Genomic DNA, 19430 nt, shown 5'->3' with positions numbered 1-19430 from the left:
CTTTCACTCTTCCATTAACTAGTCACCCACAGTGTTCTCACAGTCTAGGCAGTTTAGCACACAGAGGTAAGCAAAGGAAACACCCAAGGTGTCATTCCTACCAGCCCCAAGCCAGTCCCCTGCCTCTTACCAGACGCCCCAGCCTGGGATGCCCACAGCCTGGATGATGCTGATGACCAGTTGGGCCGTGAAGGTGAAGAAGAATGCCATGAAGCTGAAAGAGCTGTCGGTCCTGCATCAGAGAAGATGGCCTAAGCAAACAGCCAGGGTTTCCCTGCCTTCAAGGACCCCAAGACTTTTTAAGTTGAAGTGAATGCATAATGGAGGCCTTAATCTGGCCTTAATTGAGAGACCAGAATGGGATACCCTTTATCCATAAATCTTTGAATGTTTCCATGGGTTTGACCTGTGTATGCAACATTTACACAGGGAGGGGATCTCCTCATAAATAGACCAACCACTGGCACATGGAAGGATGGCCCCATTGGCATAGAATTAGATGGCTTCATTGGGGCAGAAGCAAGCAGCCCCACTCTCAAGGGTAGCCACATTGGCACTAAAACATACTGGTACATGGATGGATGGTCCCATAGGCCCAGAGTCAGAAAATTCCACTGGCACTGAATGGATACCTTATTGGTACGAAGACAACTAGCTGGCACATAGACAGATGGACTAATAATTGACAAAAAAAAAAAAAAAATTAAGGTCCCATTAGGATAGTCTACTGACATCAAGACAAACAGCCTTGTTGGTATGTTCCATTGGCACAAAGGTTGAAATCCTATTTGGCACTAAATGGGCACTCACAGGATCAAGACAGTCAATGCCACTGACACATGGATAAGTGCTCCCTTTGGTACAGAGTCAGATGACTTCATTTGCACATGAATAGTACCAATGGTTGATAGATAGCTGTTTCCACTGGCACATTGTTAAATGGTCTTCTTATCACCAATCAAGGATGGGCAGCTCCACCAAGAAAGGTGATGGGAGAAGATAGAAATTAGATCTGGTCTCTGTGTCCTCCACTCCCAAAGACAGAGTGGAAGGGAAAGAATTAACAGGAAGGTTCTCCCAGCCATCTCACCCCAGCCTGGAGCTTCCAGGAAGCTCTAGCCCCACAACAATCTGAGGCAATGGTGAACAAGGGAAAGTGATATTGGGGGAGGTAGGGTGATGGCAGAGAGAGAAGATGTAGAAAAGAAAAAAAGGGAGTGGACAAATAGGGCTAGGAGCTAGGGTCAGTGCCAACCACTTACTTGAAGGCCTTGTAAATGGGCCGAAACCAGCAGACGTAGGAGCAGGGTGTGAAGAGGATGAGCCAGAGAAAGGCGAGGCCAAAGTTGGTGGCTCCCCCGCCTCCGATCAGCCACGCAAGACAGCCCACCAGGTTCACGGCCAGTGTGATGCTGTTCACTGCAGACCCAGGAGCACATGCACACACAGAGACAGACACCAACATGCACACGTGCATCCAAGACCATTCAGAGATACGTGAGCACCCAAACATGGATAACACATACCCAGAACTCAACACAGACCCATAAACACATGCCAGTAGCACAAACAGAGAGATGTAGACACACACGGATATACACATACAAAAACAAACCACATTTATAGATTCACACCCACACAGAAGACCCACAACCCATATCAATGAATACATACACACAGACACACAAGACACACAAACATATACAGAGGAGTACAGACTATAAGAAAAAAGTTGGAAGCTTTGACCAAACCCCTCCCCATACCCACTTCTGGGAATCTGAGAAATCCAGAGAACAAAGAGTCTCCAGAACAGGAACCCAGAGTTTCTGCCCATCAAGCCCCTTTTAAGGGCCCCCAAGCCTCAGGGTGGTAGAAATGTTCTTGTAAGAAAGGTCTTTGGACTAGGGATATAGCTCAGTGGTAGAGCATGTGCCTAAAATGTACCAGGCCCTACATATGAATCCCAGCACCACAAAACAGAAAGGCTTCAGTCCCTGATCCTCCCAGACCTGCAGCAGTCACTAAGCCCAAGGCATCTTATACCTTCACTTGCAAGGTAGGGGCATGAAAAAGCAAAAGCAAAAGGCTTTGTGGAAACATCTCTCCAAGTCACTGTGACATCTCCCCTGCACTTAAATGGGATATGCAGTGATATCGGGATCTCAGTCTTTAATCAATTTCATAGACAGCTATCAAGCTTCCTCCTTCAAGAAGCCTTCCTTACTTATCTCTCACCCCTCTGGCCTCCTGCAGACCTAAGATGCTCTCATAGTTCCCCAAATACAAACCATCAGTCAGACTAGACGCTCCCCAAGATAGATCCAGGCTTTCCCTCCTCTGTCTCCACTTCATCTAGCTGAGCCTAGGAATCACAGTATTATAGGGTCACAGCCAACAGGTGCCTCAAAGACTCCTTACTTAAAAAAAAAAAAAAATCAATGCTGGTACTCTCACACACCTCGGTTTTCTGACATCAGGGTGCTCCCTTCCTGGAACACTGAACTGAATCTACAAGATCTACTGAATAGACAAAGCAAGGGCCGCTCAATCTTGGCCTCAAACAGCCAAGCATCTGTGGTTCTGAATAGAATCCTTCCACATCTCAGGCTTATATATATTTCCTCAGGACCCAAGCATCTAGCAGGCACCTAATAAGGACTTAAGGAGATATTTATAGCCCTTAAATCCAGCTTCTGGATGAGATCTCCCCAGGAGTGGAGTTCCAGGAAGCCAGGGTCACACAGTGCTTCCCAAATCTGATCTGGCCTGACAACTCTGTCACTTGTATGCAGGTATGACCATCTCAGAGCCCCTCATAACAAGTATGGACACTTTTTCCAATGTATTCCAGCTGTCCTACTACCATCCTTGTTCATGCTACACAATTTCCTGGAGCCTTAATATTCTTACTGATTTTATTTGCTTTTTACATAGAAAAGGTACTAACCAGGCTGGAGCTGGGGCTCAGTGGTAAAGCATTTGCCTAGCATGTGTGAGGCACTAGGTTTGATACTCAGCATCACATAAATAAATAAAATAAAGGTATTGTGTCCATCTACAACTAAACAATATATATAAAAAAAAAAGACAGTAACCATTTATCATATTGGTTGACATCTCTCTTTCCAATCATACCCCTCTCTAGCTTATTTGCTCTAGTGCTCTGCTACAATTATTCTACTCCCTCTTTGGAATGGACATCCTTTCTCTACCCATGAGTTTTACTATCTTCACTCCTCTCTTCATCCAGCATAAAGTTCATAATTCATTACACTCCCCTGCCCTGTCTTCTGGTCACACTCACTCTGGATGACTATTTGCACCTAAGCTGAAAGTCCCTGGTGGGTGTGTGTGTGTTGGGGGCAGGGTGCCACAGAAAAGCCTAGCAGGACTAAAATTCATAGCAGGTAACCTCAAATGGACCTTTTACATGATCCAGAAATCTTAGGGGCCAGGTTTCTTTAGCAGGTATCCTGACCCTCTGCCACAAACTTGCTCTCATTCTGGACTCATCTATCCGAAAGTTCCCGCCCCCGTGCCTACATCATTTCTGATGGAAAAGAATGGAAGCCAAGAGAGGTAACTCCTCATTTTTTTCTTAACATCTACAGATCTACCCACAGCTGCCCCATCCCTTCCTTCTCTCATGTTACAGGGAGGGAACTCCTTTGAGCAGATCCCTTCTCTACCCAAAGGACAAGCCGGGCCTTGAAACTTGGCTTATCGCCTAACCATCTATTCTTCGTTTTCTTTTTAATTTTTTTGTTTGTTTATTTGTTTTTTTAATGAGTTCTCACTAAGTTGCTCAGGCTGATCTTGAACTTGCAGGCTCAAACAATCCTTCCTGAGTAGATGAGACAATAGGTATGCACCCAACTCTGACCCTTTACGCTTTCTACCATCCCATGAAGGCTCTGCTGTAAAGCCAGCATTCTTACCCACCTTCTTGGCAAAATCAATCATCTACCTATTTGTGCAGGCCTGATTCAAGGGAAAGTCAAATATGACAGATCACAACTGTGGTGTCTGGGGCTCCCTGAGGATGGTACCTTGCACAGGACCAGCAGCCTGCCCTCTCCTCATGTGCCAAAGCAGTGCCTTCAAACCAACCTGGGCACAGCCAAGTCCCATTCCCCTTTGATGACACCTTTCTCTTCAACTTGCCACAGATCATCAGAAGTGGGGGACTTTAGACTCTCAGCCTCAAAACCTTGCAACATTAGAACTCTATACTCGGGCTGGGGATGTGGCTCAAGCGGTAGCGCGCTCGCCTGGCATGCGTGCGGCCCGGGTTCGATCCTCAGCACCACATACAAACAAAGATGTTGTGTTCCCCGTAACTGAAAAATAAATGTTAAAAAAAATTCTCTCTCTCTCTCTCTCTCTCTCTCTAAAAAAAAAAAAAAAAAAAGAACTCTATACTCCTAGAAATATAAACCACACAGCTACATGGAACCATAGCAATTACTAAACCAATTCTCTTTCTACAAATGGGGAATCTGCTGCTTGGGAAGTGAAGCCATAAAACAAACTGGATCCATGTCTCCCAACTCACAGTTGAATGCTTTTCTCTTTGAGCAATCTCCTTGAGAAAGCAAGAAAAATGAGGCTTTGAGGGAAGAATTCTCTTCCAAATCCAGAATCCTCAGGTTACCAGAGTTCCCTGTAAAGCTACTCAAGTGGAAAGGGGAAGGGAAGCAAAACAAGAGGAATTAGACTGAAAAAAAGAGAACTCTAACCCAAGGCTCTATAAATGAAAGATGGGGAAGGGAAGGAAGGAAAGAAAGGCCTCAGTGGAGGAAACTGAGGTCCAGCTCAGGAATTAGTCTATGAAAGGAGACTGCTGGAAGCCAGGGGAAAGACTTCCTGGTCTACTCAGAGGCCACACATGGGACTGAAGGACAGCCAGGCCTGTGGGCTCCCTACCCCAATGCCCAGCCCCCCCAGTTTTCCTTCCTCCCCACCCACCCTAGCCCACTCCATCCCCACAGTACTCACACATCCAGAGGTAATAGAGGCGCTTAGTCATGCTGAGATGCTGGGGAGGGATGTCTGCCTCGAAGTCTTGGTAGAAACATGGCTTCAGTGGGATGAACTTGGGCAATGGTGGGAAGTTGTTCACTTTTTCTGTGGGTGAGGCACACCATATGGCATAATGTTTCCCTTCCCTACAGTCCAATATGCCACTCCCCTCCCTGGCCAAGTTACCTGCTCAGCCCCCGGGGCCACTGGCTGCTTTGCTAATCCCACCCAGGTATCCCTACTTCCCAGGTCTGCCAAGATGATCCCAATGTAACCAAAGGTCCTGAAATGATGTCCCTCAGAAGAATAAAAAATAAAGACTATTCACTGGGTGAGACACACTTCTCAGTGGGAAGCCAGTTCCAAGCAGAGGAAACAGGATAGGTGAGAGTGAAGAGATGTGAGTCCCAGCCTCCACCCCAACACTCATTCATTTAAATCACTGCCCCTCTCCAGAATCCAGTTTGTCCAGTGGTGTTACATAGTCCCTAAAGTTTCCTCCAGCTGGCACTCTGTACCTTGGAGCCTTCAAAAATCTGACACTCAGAAACCAGAAAGAAGAGGTCTCAGAGTATTAGAAAAGAACAGTGACAGAGGGGAAGGGGGCTGGGCCAGCCAGGCTGCTAATCAGTCAATGGGTCAGCTAGACAGGGAAATTAAGATGCTCAATCCCCAGGATCAGAGAGATCTGACAGAGGACTAGACAGCTGACTAGCCCTCAGATAGGTTCTCAGATAGGCTTTAGTGGGGAGAGTAAGAAACACCTGGGACAAGAAGACAGAAAGAGCCTGACCTCCAAAGACTAGAGGAAATAACGTGACAAGGAATATCTTTTGTTCACTCAATCTACCCACCCAGCCCATCCCTCTACTTACCTGCCATGTTGGTACCAGTTGGCCCAGAGGCCTGCCCACAACTCTTTGTCCTGAACTGAAAGGAAAAAGCCAGAAAAGGGTGAGATTCCGGGACCCACCCAACCTAGTACCTTTCTAAGCCCCAGCTGGGCTGCAGTCTCCTAGAGACGGACCTGGCTCATTCCCACAGTGGAAAAAACCCAGTGGAGTCAGCTCCCCACTTCACAGAGCCACCATTCACCAGCCACATCCTTCCAGCTACTCCTACCCTTTGCCTCAAGGTACAAAGTTTCTCTTGATTCCTTTCATGGAGGGGACCTCATGCAAGGAAAGCCAAGTGACAGTGAAGACTCAAGGGACCAAAGACCTCAGAAAGAGGAAACTGTTCCTTGATCCTAAACACAGGCTGAGATGTCCTCCCTCCTCCCTGTAGCCTTCAGTCATTTGTTCACTTATTGATACTTAGCTGCCAGGCACCAAGCAGAGTGTGAGCAGAACAGATGTGGTCCCTGCCCTCCACATGAAATAGTCAATAACCCTGCCACTAATTATGCAGGGAAGAAGGGCTGCTCTGAAAACATCATAGCATCTATCAAGGTGATCTAACCTGATCTTGAGAATCAGGGAAATAAAATATAAGCAGTAATCAAACACCTGGAGAATGAAGAGGAGTTACCCAGAGCATGGCAGTCTTTGAGGTAGGCAGAGGGGAAGAATCCCACAGACACTCATGTGTGAAGGAGCTTCATATTTGTAAGGGAATGAAAGTTGCTGTGGTCAAAGCAAAGAGTAAAAATGTGGTGGGAGCAGCAGATGAGGCTGGAGGCAAGTGTGAAGGGATTTTAAGGCGCCTGGGGAAGTAGGAGAACAGTGTGAGAAGAGGACTGGGGTCCAGGGCAGACAAGAAAACTGAATTATGGACATACGTGGTTTGCAGCATTGGGAGACACCCAGCAGGGCTTCTTGCTGACATGTGGTTGGGACTTGAGCAGAAGCCTGGCTAGGATACACATTAAGTAATCATTGTTGAGTTAAGGCCAAGGAAGCTAGTGAGCCCTAGATAACTGCTGGAATAGTAACTTTGGTGGACACATCTGTAACGAAAAGCAGAAATGTTACAAGTCCTAAGGCAATGTAACATGTCTATGTTTGGCCGAGATTTATCTAAAGTTTTAAAACTAGCAAATCTAATCTATGATGTTAGAAATGAAGGCAGTATTATCATTGAGAAGCAGTGACAGGGTGCAAGCATCTGAGCTGCCTAAAATGGTTGTGCCTGACCCACATGCTAGATACAGAGGTGTAGATCTTGGGAAAATTCACTAAGCATGCAGTTACAATTTGTATACTTTCCTGTGTTATATACATAGGTCAAGCATTCCTGATCGAAAATGCTTGTCACCTGAAGTGTTTGATTCCAGTTTTTCACATTTTATCACATTTTTTAGTTTTTCTGTTGAGCATCTCGAACCTAAAAATTAAAAATGCTCCAAAATCTGAAACTTTCAGAGCATGATTGGATTTCTAAGGATTTTGTATTTTTGTATTGGAAATGTTCAATCTGTACTTCAATTTAAAAAATTTGCATTCCAGTCAAAATCCTCTGAACTTAATCTAGGCAATTAAAATTTTCTGTGGCCCCTTTATGGTACTGAATCAAATACAGAGACAAAAATCCAACAACATCTGGGGCTGGGGTTGTGGCTCAGCAGTAGAGCGATCACCTCGCATGTACGAGGCTCTGGGTTCAATTCTCAGCACCACATAAAAATAAAGGTATTGTGTCCAACTACAACTAAAAAAAGAAATATTTAAAAAAAAATCCAGCAATATCTACCACAAAAAGAAACAAGGCACAAGGCCAGGGTTGTGGCTCAGTGGTAGAGTACTTGCCTAGCATGCATGAGACACTGGGTTCAATCCCCAGCACCACATAAAAAAATAAATTAATAATAATAATAAAATAAAGGTATTGTGTCCATCTACAACCATACACACATACACACACACTCACACACACACACATATATACACAAGGCATGATAGAGATGTGCATGAAGTGATACCCATCCACAGTTGCATAATTGTAACATGTAACATGTAAATTAAGAACTGGAAACAAGCTATCTGACTATCAATAAAGGGTTTATGAAATAAATGGTACTGTCATACAATGGACAGTTCCACAGCTATTTCTAAAAATGCTCTACAACTGTTACTCCCCTCCCCTCCTCAATACTGGGGATTGAACCTGGGGCATTATCCCTTTTTATATTTTATTTTGAGACAGGGTCTCCCTAAATTGCCCAGATTGGCCTCAAACTTGCAATCCCTGCCTCAGCCTCCAGAGTAATTCAGATTATAGGCATGCACCACCATAACCTGGCCTGTTTAAAAAGAAAATGTTAAGAACTTCCAGGTTTAAGGATGAAAAAATCTCCACAATCACCAGTAGATCAAAAACAGCAAGATATAGAACAGTTAATATAATATGTTACCTTTGTTTTAAGAAGAAAAACATAAGGAAAAAAAAATAAAGGGAGAGAACAAAAATATTTTTCCTCTTGACCCCCAAATCTTATTTATCCACAAATAAGAAACAACAAATACACTATTCAACAGTGACAGTATTTGTAATAGCAAATTGTTGAAAGCAACCTAAATGATGACTATTACATTGATATAAAAAAGAATGAAGAGGGCTGGGGATGTGGCTCAAGCCATAGTGTGCTTGCCTGGCATGCGTGCGGCCCAGGTTCGATCCTCAGCACCACATACAAACAAAGATGTTGTGTCTGCCGAAAACTAAAAATTCTCTCTCTCTCTCTCTCTCTCTCTCACACACACACACACACACACACACATACACACACTCACTCTCTCTTTAAAAAAAAAGAAGAATGAAGATAAGTTCTATGAATTACTAAGGAAAGATTTCCAGGATATATTAAATTTTTTAAAAAGCAAACTACAGCCAGGTGTGGAGTTGCACACCTGTAATTCCAGCAGCTTGGGAGGCTGAGGCAAGAGGATCACAAGTTCAAAGCCAGCCTCAGCAACTTAGCAAGGCCCTAAGCAACTTAGTGAGACCTTGTCTCTAATAAAAAAAATAAAAAGGGCTGGGGATGTGGCTCAGTGGTTAGGTGCCCCTGGGTTCAATTCCTGGCACAAAAAAAAAAAAAAAAAGCAAAGTACAAAAAAGTATAAATAGAATGCTACTCCTTATGTGCAAAAGAAGGGGAAGTAAGAACATGCACATGAATTTGCTTAGTTTGGGGAAAAAATACAGGAAGAACAAACCAGAAAGTAATGAAATAGTCACTTACACGATGGAAGGGCTAGGACCTTGAGAGAGACTTTTTTTTGTTTGTTTGTTTGTTTTTTTAATGGTACTACTGGTACTAGAGATTGAACCCAGGGTCTCACACTTGTTTGGCAAGTGCTCTATCACTGAGCTAACAACCCCAGCTCCTAGAGAGACTTCTTTGGGTAAAGTTTTTTATATACTTTTGTATATACAAAGACTTGCATATTCAAAAACAAGCCAGAAAGAAAAGCAAACTCTAAAACTGAAACAAACATAAACAAATGAAGCTATGTGTATATTAAATTGGTAACATTCATAGAAAAAGTAATTTGCCTAGTATCTTTGGATCATAGTACTCTGTGTTCTCTTAAAAAGATATACCTCAAGGACAAAATAACTGGAAAGAAATCTTGAATTTTAGCAGAGCATGGTGGTGCATGTCTATAATCCCTTTTTGGGAGGCTGAAGCAGAAAGATCACAAGTTCAAGGCTGGCCTTAGCAATATAGCAAGACCCTGTCTCAAAATAAAAAATGAAAAGGTCTGGAGATATAGCTCAGTGGCATGTGCCCCTGGATTCAATTCCCAGTACCTCAGAAAAAAAAGAAAGAGGAAAAAGAAATCTTGAATTTTAGCAGGCTTACTGTTACTGTTGATCCTGTTGTGATTTTGAAGCTTTGTCACATGCACTCTAACACAGAGACAATAAGTTAAGGTGTTGATGGAGGGAACACAGGTTCTTCCTGTTAGAGTATGAAAGAGCTCTGTAGTAGCTGGATTTTAACTCAACATTTAAAAAATATGTATGGCTGGCCCCAAACTAGGACAGGAAATGTCCTACAAGGTTAGAATGGAACACACTGTGGTACCAAAAATAATAAGAAAACACTCAACAACTAAAGAGGCATGTCAAAGGGACACAGGAACCACCCTGAAGGGGCTATGATCTACCAAATTTGGGACTATTAGAATATCAAAAAAATAAAATGAGCTAGAAGCTGTGGCACATGCCTATATTCTCAGCAATTATGCTGAGAATATTTTGGAGGCTAAGGCAAGAGGATCACAAGTTCCAGGCCAGCCTGAAAATTTAGGAAGATTCTCTCAAAAAAATAAGAAAATGAAGCTGGTGTGGTGGTACACGCCTATAATCCCAGTGGCTCGGGAGGTTGAGACAGGAGGATCGTAAGTTCAAAGACAGCCTCAGCAAAAAAGTGAGGTGCTAAACAACTCAGTGAGACCCTATCTCCAAATAAAATACAAAAAATAGGACCAGGGATGTCACTCAGTGGTCGAGTGCCCCTAAGCTCAATCCCAAGTACCCCTATCCGCTCCCCCCTAAAAAGAGAGAGAGATGGAATAAGTAAGAAGCAAAAGGTTGGGCTGGGGATGTGGCTCAAGCGGTAGCGCGCTCGTCTGGCGTGCGTGCGGCCAGGGTTCGATCCTCAGCACCACATATAAACAAAGATGTTGTGTCCACCAATAAAATAAAAAATAAATAAATAAATATTTTTTAAAAAAAGGAGCAAAAGGTCTTTGCAGAACACAGCCATAAATGAGGCTGAGAATGAGAAAAATCTCCCAGTTTCACAATCATTAATGCAATAGCTAATTCAGGCAAACAACATCAGTAGCCTCTAAAACCACTAGTTGAAAGACAGTTGAAGAGGAGAGTCATGAGGTCTTAGAGGAATGATTAGCCCTAACATGACTTAATAATTACATAAGTGCTACCATCTAGATATGAGTTGTCCCCCAAAAGCTCCTGTGTTAATGCAGAAATGTTCAGAGGTGAAATGACTGGTCTGTGGGAGCTGTAACCTAATCAGTCCACCCTAGTTTGAATGAACTAGATGGTAACTGTAAATAGGTGGGGCATAGCTGGAGAAGGTGGGTCACTGGGAGAGATTCATCTAGAAGGTTTCATCTTCCCTACTGGCCCTTCCCCTTCCTCTCTGCTTCCAGGACACCATGAATAGAGCACCTTTTCTCCACCATGATAATCTACCTCACCTTGGGCCGAGAGCAATGGACTCAATCTACCACGTACTAAACCTCTGAAATGTGAGCCAAAATAAACTTTTCCCCCTCTAAGTTGTTCTGTGTGTATGTGGTGCTGGGGATTGAAACCAGGGCCTTGTGCATGCAAGGCAAACACTCTACCAACTGAACTATATCCCCAGCTCTCTAAGTTGTTCTAATTGGGTATTTCGGTCACATCAACAAAAAGCTGACTGACTCAAAAGGAGAAAAGTCATTTTTACCCTGAAGGAAAGTTCACAGATGCCACCATAACCAAGTATAAATTTTACCAATAATGTCAATGACAATGCTGGGCACGGTGGCTCATGCCTGTAATCCCAGCGGCTTGGGAGGCTGAGACAGGAGGATCATGAGTTCAAAGCTAGCCTCAGCAATGGCAAAGCACTAAGCAACTCAGTGAGACCTTGTCTCTAAATAAAATACAAAATAGGGCTGGAGATGTGGTTCAGTGCCCCTGAATTCAATCTCTGGTACCAAAAAGAAAAAAAAAAAAAGTGTCAGTGACAACAAAGTGACATTATTGCCTCCCAGTGTTATCCATGGAGAAGGGCATGTAATATTCCTGCCACAAAATGCTTGATCTGACACCAACCATGAGAAATAATCACACACATCCAAGTTGCGAAGCAGTCTAAAAACTGATCTACACTATTTAAAAATGCCAACATCCTAAAAGACAATAAAAAAAGAAAAAGATGAGTGATTTCTCTAAACTATAGGAGAATAAAGGCAAATAACTACAAAAAGCAAAGTGTATATGGGACCTGGGTTTGTGGCTCAGTGGTAAGGCACTTGCCTAGCATGTGTAAGGCAGTGGGTTCTATTCTCAGCACCACATATAAATAAATGAACAAAATAAAGACCCATCAATGTCTAAAAAAAATACTTAAAAAAAAAAAAAAGCAATGTGTAAACCTTGATTGGGTTGTGCTTCAAGGGGGAGACCTTTAACAAACATCACTGGGATAATGGAAGAAACACAAATATGGACTCTAAACTAGATAATATTATTCTATTGACATTACATTTCTTGGGTGTGATGGTATTAAGGTTATATTAAAAATGTTGTTAGAATGTTCTTAGAAAATATGTAATGCTGGGATTGTGGCTCAGTGGCAGAGCACTTGCCTCACACGTATGAAGCACTGGGTTCGATCCTCAGCACCACATTTTAAAAAATAAATAAATAAAATAAAGGTTCTACAAAAACAAAAGATATTTTGTCCATCTACAACTTTTAAAATATGTTTTAAAACTACGTACTCTAGTATTTAGAGTTACAGTGTTATCATATCTGAAAATTGTTTTAAACAGTACAGGAAAAAAAATGATGAATGGCTAGATATTGACAGAATCAAAGCAAAGGTAGCAAACACAATTGGTGAATCTGGGTGAAGGTACATGGATACCCCTTATTCCTTTGACTTCACACAGTTCGTTTGTTTTGCAGTACTGGAATTAAACCCAGGAGTGCTTTACCACTGAGCTACATCCTCTGCTCTTTTACTTTTCATTTTGAGACAGGGGCTTGCTAAATTGCCCAGGCTGGCCTGAACTTGCCATCTTCAGCCTCTAAGTTGCTGGGATTACAATCAAGCAACACCTACCTGGCTTGGATGCTGGATTTTAAAAATCACAGGTTATTAAAGAATATTTTTGGGACACCTAGAGAAGTTTGAACATACACTCATTTCTTGGTAAATACTACAGTTCAATGCAAAACTTCTTGGGTATTGTGGTTATGTAGCAAAATGTCTTTGTTCTTAGGAGATAATGAAGTATTTAGAACTGTGTGGTCCACAACTTACTTTCAAATAGTTCTACAAAAACAAAAATTCATATGTACATATAAAGTTGTTGCCAAATGTTAACAACTGATGAATCTAGGTGAAGGGTATACTGAAGCTCACTGCACTAGTATTTAAACTTTTCTGTAGCTTTGACATTTTTCTAATAAGAATTGGCCAGGGAAAGAGGGTCAGGAAAGCAGGCGGGAATGCCAGAAGAGCAATGGCATAGCACATTCAAGGAACAGAAGAAGGCAGAATTGTTGTTAGAATGTTCTTAGAAAATATGTAATGCTGGGATTGTGGCTCAGTGGCAGAGTGCTTGCCAATAAAGCTTGAAGTGGAGGGAGGGATGGAAAGGGAATACAGGGTTAAAAAGTGAATTGGCGGGCTGGGGATATGGCTCAAGCGGTAGCGTGCTCGCCTGGCATGCGTGCGGCCCGGGTTCGATCCTCAGCACCACATACCAACAAAGATGTTATGTCTGCCGAGAACTAAAAAATAATAAAAATATTAAAAAAAAAAAAAAAGTGAATTGGCCAGGCCATGAGCAGGTTTTGCATTTACCCTAAGAGGCTGGGAGCCACTGAAGGATTCTCTTCTTAAAAAACAAACAAAAAAAAAAAAAAAAATCATACATATATATGTAAAAAACACAATTACATATATGGCCTCAAAGTGGGTTTTTGTTTGTTTCATTGTGATACTGGAGATCGAACCCATTGCCTCACACATGCTAAGCAAATGTTTTATCACGGAGCTCTAATTCCTTCAACCCTGGTTGTTTTTTGTTGTTGTTATTATTGTGTTTCTTTTTTTCTTTTTTTGGAATTAAACTCAAGGGCACTCAACCACTGAGCCATATCCCCAGCCCTATTTTGTATTTTATTTAGAGACAGGGTCTCACTGAGTTGCTTAGAGCCTCACCATTGCTGAGGCTGGCTCTGAATTGGCAATCCTCCTGCCTCGGCCTCCCAAAACACTGGGATTACAGATGTGCCCACCACACCCAGCTTGTTTTTCATTTTTTATATATATAAGCATACATGACAGAAATGAGATTATTCTACATATGTTCTTTTACTGCCTGTTATTTTCCATTCAATTATAGCCTATGGAAATTTTTCATGTCAATGAATACAGATCTGTGAGGCTGGGGTTGTGGCTCAGCAGTAGAGTACTTGCCTAGCACATGCGAGGTGCTAGGTTCGATACTCAGCACCACATTAATTAATTAATTAATTAAAGGTATTTAAGAATTTTTTTTAATTTTTTAAAAATGAATACAGATCTCTCTCAATCTTTGTGACTGGTCAACTGGGTCAACAATGTCCATGGCCATAGAGCAGTCACAGGCTGATTTGGTAATTAGAAGGTCATAGAAGGGAAGTAGTGGGGTAGAAGTCAGACAGCCAAGAAATTAGGAATCTATGAAGGAAAAAAAGAAGGAACAAATCTAGTAGACTAACCTTTCAAAAGCTTGGCTGACTTTTTTTTCTGTTTGTGTTTGTTTTGTTCTTCAGAGGTACTGGGAATTGAACCCCAGGGCACTTTACCACTGAGCTACATCCCCAGCCCTTCCTTATTATGAGACAGGGTCTCACTAAGTTACCCAGTCCAACCTTGAACTCGAAATCTTCCTGCCTCAGCCTCCCTAGTTACTGGAATTATAGTGTGCACCACTTTACCTGGTTTGGCTGAAATTTAAAAAAATATATATATCAGTGACAGCACTAAAAGACAAGACACCAAAAGATTAATAGTAGTTGTCCCTTAATAATGAGATGTTATTTAAAAAATGAGATGTTATTTTCTTTTTTCCTAAATATTCTACAATGGTCATATATCCCTTTTGTGGCAGCAGCTGAACACAGGGTTGGAAAGGTCTTCTCCAGGACAGGACAGGAGATGAGCATATCTATAAGCAGGGAAGCAGGTACTGAAGAAAACACTGTAGAGGCTAAGATACCATAGAGAGGAGAAAAAAGTGATGGGCAGTGATATCTTGGGAGACATGCAGGGTCAACATTCATTGCACCACGTGGAGGCATTGGATAGGACTCTTCTACTGGGATTCAAGAAAAGTGAGGAAACATAGGTGGTGGTTCTACCTCCCCCACACACCCAGACCATCCTCTATATGAGTAAAGGGCTTTGGGAGAGTAGTCCAGCTACTGGACTGGAGAGAAAATGGAACACATGGAGAAAAGTTTCCACAGGTGATAGAGGGAAAACTGAGCCTCAAGACCCTGCTAGAAGCAGAACCAGACTGCCCTGGTCTGTGATGGTCTCCAGAATCATTCTACATTCTCAGTATAGAATCCAGAATTAGGAGTCTAGTTCTGAGATGGGGCACACAGGCAAAGTGGCAAAGTAGCTGAGAACATGAAGTCCTGGAGGGATGCCAAGGGTGTTCTCATGACAGAGAAAATGGAGGTATCAGAGAACTGGAGGTTTTCTTGAGGTCACCAAGTCAGTAAACAGATGTAAACTGTGGTAGAAAAGGAGTTTAAGATTGCAGAGGTGGCCAAAGGCCAATGATGCCCAGACTCATGTGTGGCTTGTAGAAAGGGTGGCTAAAGGAGGTATTCCTGCCTCCTCTGAGAGATTGAATTGGATGAAGAGTAGGAGACTGTGGTATAGCACTAAAATTCTCCAGGAAAACAAAAAGAAACAGAGGGAAGGAAAATATTAACTAGAGTTGAGGAGCCTCAAAGGAAGCTGCTTCCCTAACCCTGGTTCCAACGTGGACCCAGGCTGTCTTTCAGAAGTGAGTTCAGTTACAGAAATCAGGGCAGCAACAGATACAGAGAAGTCAGCTATTCAGTGCTGCAAAGTATGTGTGATTCAGAACAGAAGCCAGAGCCTAAGAAAAAGCTGCCTGGTTTGTATACAAAGGTTGGAACAGAGAGAATTTAAGATTTCAGAGGACAGTAGGAGACTGGAGTTACAAAAATGGAAGACTATAAGATTCTTTACCTTTATGTCAGGTCTAGCCTTTCACTTGGGGAGGGATATAACAAGGAGGTAAGAGGAATCTCTGGCTTTTACACTTAAAGTTCATAGAACTGCAATTAGGAGAAGCAAAATTGTGTTCCTCAGTTAAAGGATCTCAGCTTGGTGCAGTAGCACACACCTATATATAATACCAGTTTAGTTTAGGCTTAGGCTTCCAGTTTACCAGCATGAACTTCTTATTCCTGGCACAGATATGGTTATTTTCTCTTTCCTCAGATCCTATCTGTTGAGATGGAAGTTTACCCCTCCTGCTCTACTTCTGGTCTCTATCATATTACCAGTCCCCTCTCTATTCCTGATATCCCAGAACTATGAATCATCCTCAGAAAACAGCACTTTCCTGGCCATGTTATCACTGTCCCACTGATGATTCTTCATTAGCCTTCTACAGATCCTGTGTCTGGCACTCAAGGCATTTTGCCAATCAGATGCCACCCTGTGCTTCTCTACCAAAGGCTGACCTGCTTCCTACACAACCAGCTTCATGCAAATCATGTCTAGCCACTAGTCTGTTTCCAGTGCCCCTAAACCAGTAGCCCTCTCACCTCCTCTAAGTATTACCATCTTCTCACATCCCACCTCTTCTGGGAAGCTTTTCCAGACATCCCTGCTCTGCAACCCACTGCAAAAATTTTGTGCTCAGTCAAACACTAAGTGGTTACTCATTCTCATCCAATCTCTTCCTCAATCCCTCACAGATAGAATTTCTAAGAAGGACCTGCACAGAGCACAGTCAATTCATATTTAGTTCTTGCCTAAGACTTGGACATCTTCCCAAAAGGTGGGATGGGAAAACTGATGCTCTCCCCCAAACAGGCTAGGGCCACAACTTCTGTCAGCCCTTTGTATCACACTTTCCCCAGGAAACCTTCAGACTCCAGGCTGGCAGCAGGACAGGAAATGCAGCCTGCAGAGGGTGGGGGGCCAGACAGGAAGAAGGAAGAGGAGGAAGAACTGGGAGGCTGCTCTAAACTAGAACAAAGTGCTTCCTCAAGGGAGCATGATACTTAGTCCTATTATTTCAAAAAGGTAGGGGCAGATAGATGTCCAGAGAGGGAAGAAATCAACTTGTTCAGCCATGGCCAACCAGGGAAAGAAATAGCCAAAGGGCCCAAGGCCCCTATACAGAGCTCCCCTCCCAGAACCCCACTAACTCATTCCTGAGTTTTACTAAACCTAAGACCCTCTTTCTGTGACCTATTCAGCGGAGATGGTCCTCTCTCAGCAGTGGAGACTTTGCCCTCAGGCTCATCAATCTCACAGGGAACCTAAACTAGCAACCCTGTGTGTAACCCCAAACAAAAGCTCTCTGCCAATCATGTACCTACTGGAATCATCTCCCTCTTTCAGTCCTGACCTATGGAAGCAGAATGAGTTGAGCACAGGTTGCAAAATTCTCCAGACTTCCTCACCCCATGGGCTGTCACATGGCTGGGATAATGGATAGGGAGGAGGGCCAGACTTCACTCCCACCTCTATGCTTTGCCCATACCATCTCCCCTAGGATGCTCTCTCCGTTTAAATCTCACCTCCTCCAGAAAGTCTCCTATTCACTGGCTCTTGCCTCCCTCCCCACCCCCCTCTCCCTGTGTCCATGGGAAAGTCTGCCAGGCCCTCCTTGATCTCCCCATGAGAAACCCGGGACATAACCCATTTAAATCTGTGATGGCCAATTTTCAGACTCAACCTCTAGAATTTGGTTCCCACCATCCCAAATCAGTAGCTCCACACCTCTCCTCCTTCCTCATATCAACTCCTGCCAGCATTGGAAAGAGCTACCTCCATGGCCCCAACTCATTACCCAAATCTATTGTGGAGTCCAGGCCCGAGCCAATGCTCCCATCCCCCTCCTCGCAACCCTAAGGTAGCTCACACTCGCTGTTCAAAGGTCGACAAGGGTGGATACTACTTAGATCACCTGCAGGTGCCTGTTGTGACGAAGGGCTCAAGGAAGGCCACAGGCACCAGCTTCTAGTCGCCCCAATCCCCAGCTGCATGCGCCATCCCCAGGAGGAGGAGGCCGGTTTCCAGGGAACGCCAGGTGGGGTTGAGGGGGATGGAGGGCCCAAGGCTCAGGCTCCAGAATCCAAGGGTCTGACGTCACCCAAATCTCTGGTTCCCTCTGCGGGAACAGAAGATGGGGCTGGTAGGAGCTGGAGGAGCCTGGGGTCGCCCAAAGCACTCTTCCCTAGCTCCAAACAGAAAGGTCACCTCGACTTTCCACCTCTGCAGAAGCTCGGCCTGCCCCCCCGTATCCAAAGGTGAGGTGTAGGGGGTATAAAGCTGGAGTCGGTGACCCTCCTTCCATTCGGCTCCCAGTTTCCCCACAAAGCCCTCCTCCCAGCCTTCAGGCCCAGAACTCACCCGCTGCAGCCGCTCAGCTGCAAAAAGGCCGCTGCGCTAAGCTGCGAAGCACCCGAGGGATGCGGCGCGGAGCCGGCCGCGAGCGGCGCGGAGGCTGGGGGCGGGAGCGCGCGCGCGCGCGCCAGGGGCTAGTTCCTCGCGCGTCCGCACAGACAGCCTGCTGCAGCCGCTCTCGCGAGACTTCCAATCCACACTTAAGGCTTCTCCTGCGCTCGCGAGAAGGAAGGCGCGGTCACCTCCGCACCTTCCAAGAGCTGTCCGAGGTGCTAGTTCCCGGGCCCTGGCAGGGTCAGGTGGTCTGCAGGCACCTAAGGGACAAGAGCAAGGCGAGTACGCGCAAGAAAACGACCTTGAGATGGGAGCCTGGCATCAGCAGCCAGTGCCTCAGCTTTCAAATCTGTAAACTGGGAAGAATAACCTCCCATGCTGATCCCAAAGGCCTCGAAGACATGCCAGGAAGGAGGATTAAGAAAAAAAACTTTGAGAACAAGAGAGTATGGTGACTAATGAAGTTCCTCAGAGCCAAAGGCTCAGAGTGACATAAGAGACAGAGATGAGACATAGATATGGATATATGGACCACGGAAAGACAGATGAGAGACAAGCCATGAATATAGAAAAAGAAACATAGGGAGACAAGACATGAGAGAAAAGAGACATGAAAAAATAAGACAGGAGGTATGATGAAATGAGAAAGAAATCAGAAATAGAAACAGATAACCTACACAAAGGAATAGGAAAAAAGGGAGAGGCTTAGAAAAAGAAACAGAAGCCTGACATGGTAGCACAGACCTGTAATCCCAGGGACTTGGGAGACTGACGCAGGAGGACTGCAAATTCAAGGCCAGCCTCTGCAATTTAGCAAGACTCCATCTCAAAAATATAAAAGAGAATCACTGGGCTCAGTTGGGCAAGCCTGTAATCCCAGCAGCTCAGGAGGCTGAGGCAGGTGAGGGCTAGGTGAGGAGGATGGTGAGTTCAAAGCCAGCTTCAGCAACTTTTCAAAGCCCTGAGCAACTCAGCGAGACCCTGTCTC

The 19430-nt window shown here is 44.1% G+C and overlaps 1 protein-coding gene across 3 annotated transcripts in view; it reads right to left on the bottom strand.

Annotated features, from left to right (window-relative positions):
* The window catches only part of Scamp5 (secretory carrier membrane protein 5), a 68898-nt gene that overhangs the window by 1069 nt on the left and 48399 nt on the right, over nt 1–19430 (bottom strand). Inside the window, exons 1-5 of one of the 3 annotated variants that reach the window (XM_026387725.2) lie at nt 18395–18482; nt 5898–5952; nt 4999–5127; nt 1263–1419; nt 131–232 (exon numbers count right to left, since the gene is read on the bottom strand). In XM_026387725.2, the coding sequence (XP_026243510.1) occupies nt 131–232; nt 1263–1419; nt 4999–5127; nt 5898–5904 (395 nt within the window). In that variant the 5' untranslated portion in view covers nt 5905–5952; nt 18395–18482. Of the gene's footprint in view, nt 1–130; nt 233–1262; nt 1420–4998; nt 5128–5897; nt 5953–17948; nt 18009–18394; nt 18483–19430 lie in introns of those variants that run through there. The other 2 variants (XM_026387726.2, XM_077799695.1) reach the window with 2 other exon arrangements.

The sequence above is a fragment of the Urocitellus parryii genome, chromosome 6 (genome assembly GCF_045843805.1).
Source record: "Urocitellus parryii isolate mUroPar1 chromosome 6, mUroPar1.hap1, whole genome shotgun sequence".
NCBI classification, from domain to species: domain Eukaryota; kingdom Metazoa; phylum Chordata; class Mammalia; order Rodentia; family Sciuridae; genus Urocitellus; species Urocitellus parryii.
The sequence above is the reverse complement of the archived record's forward strand: the minus strand, read 5'-3'. Positions and strand labels throughout refer to the sequence as shown.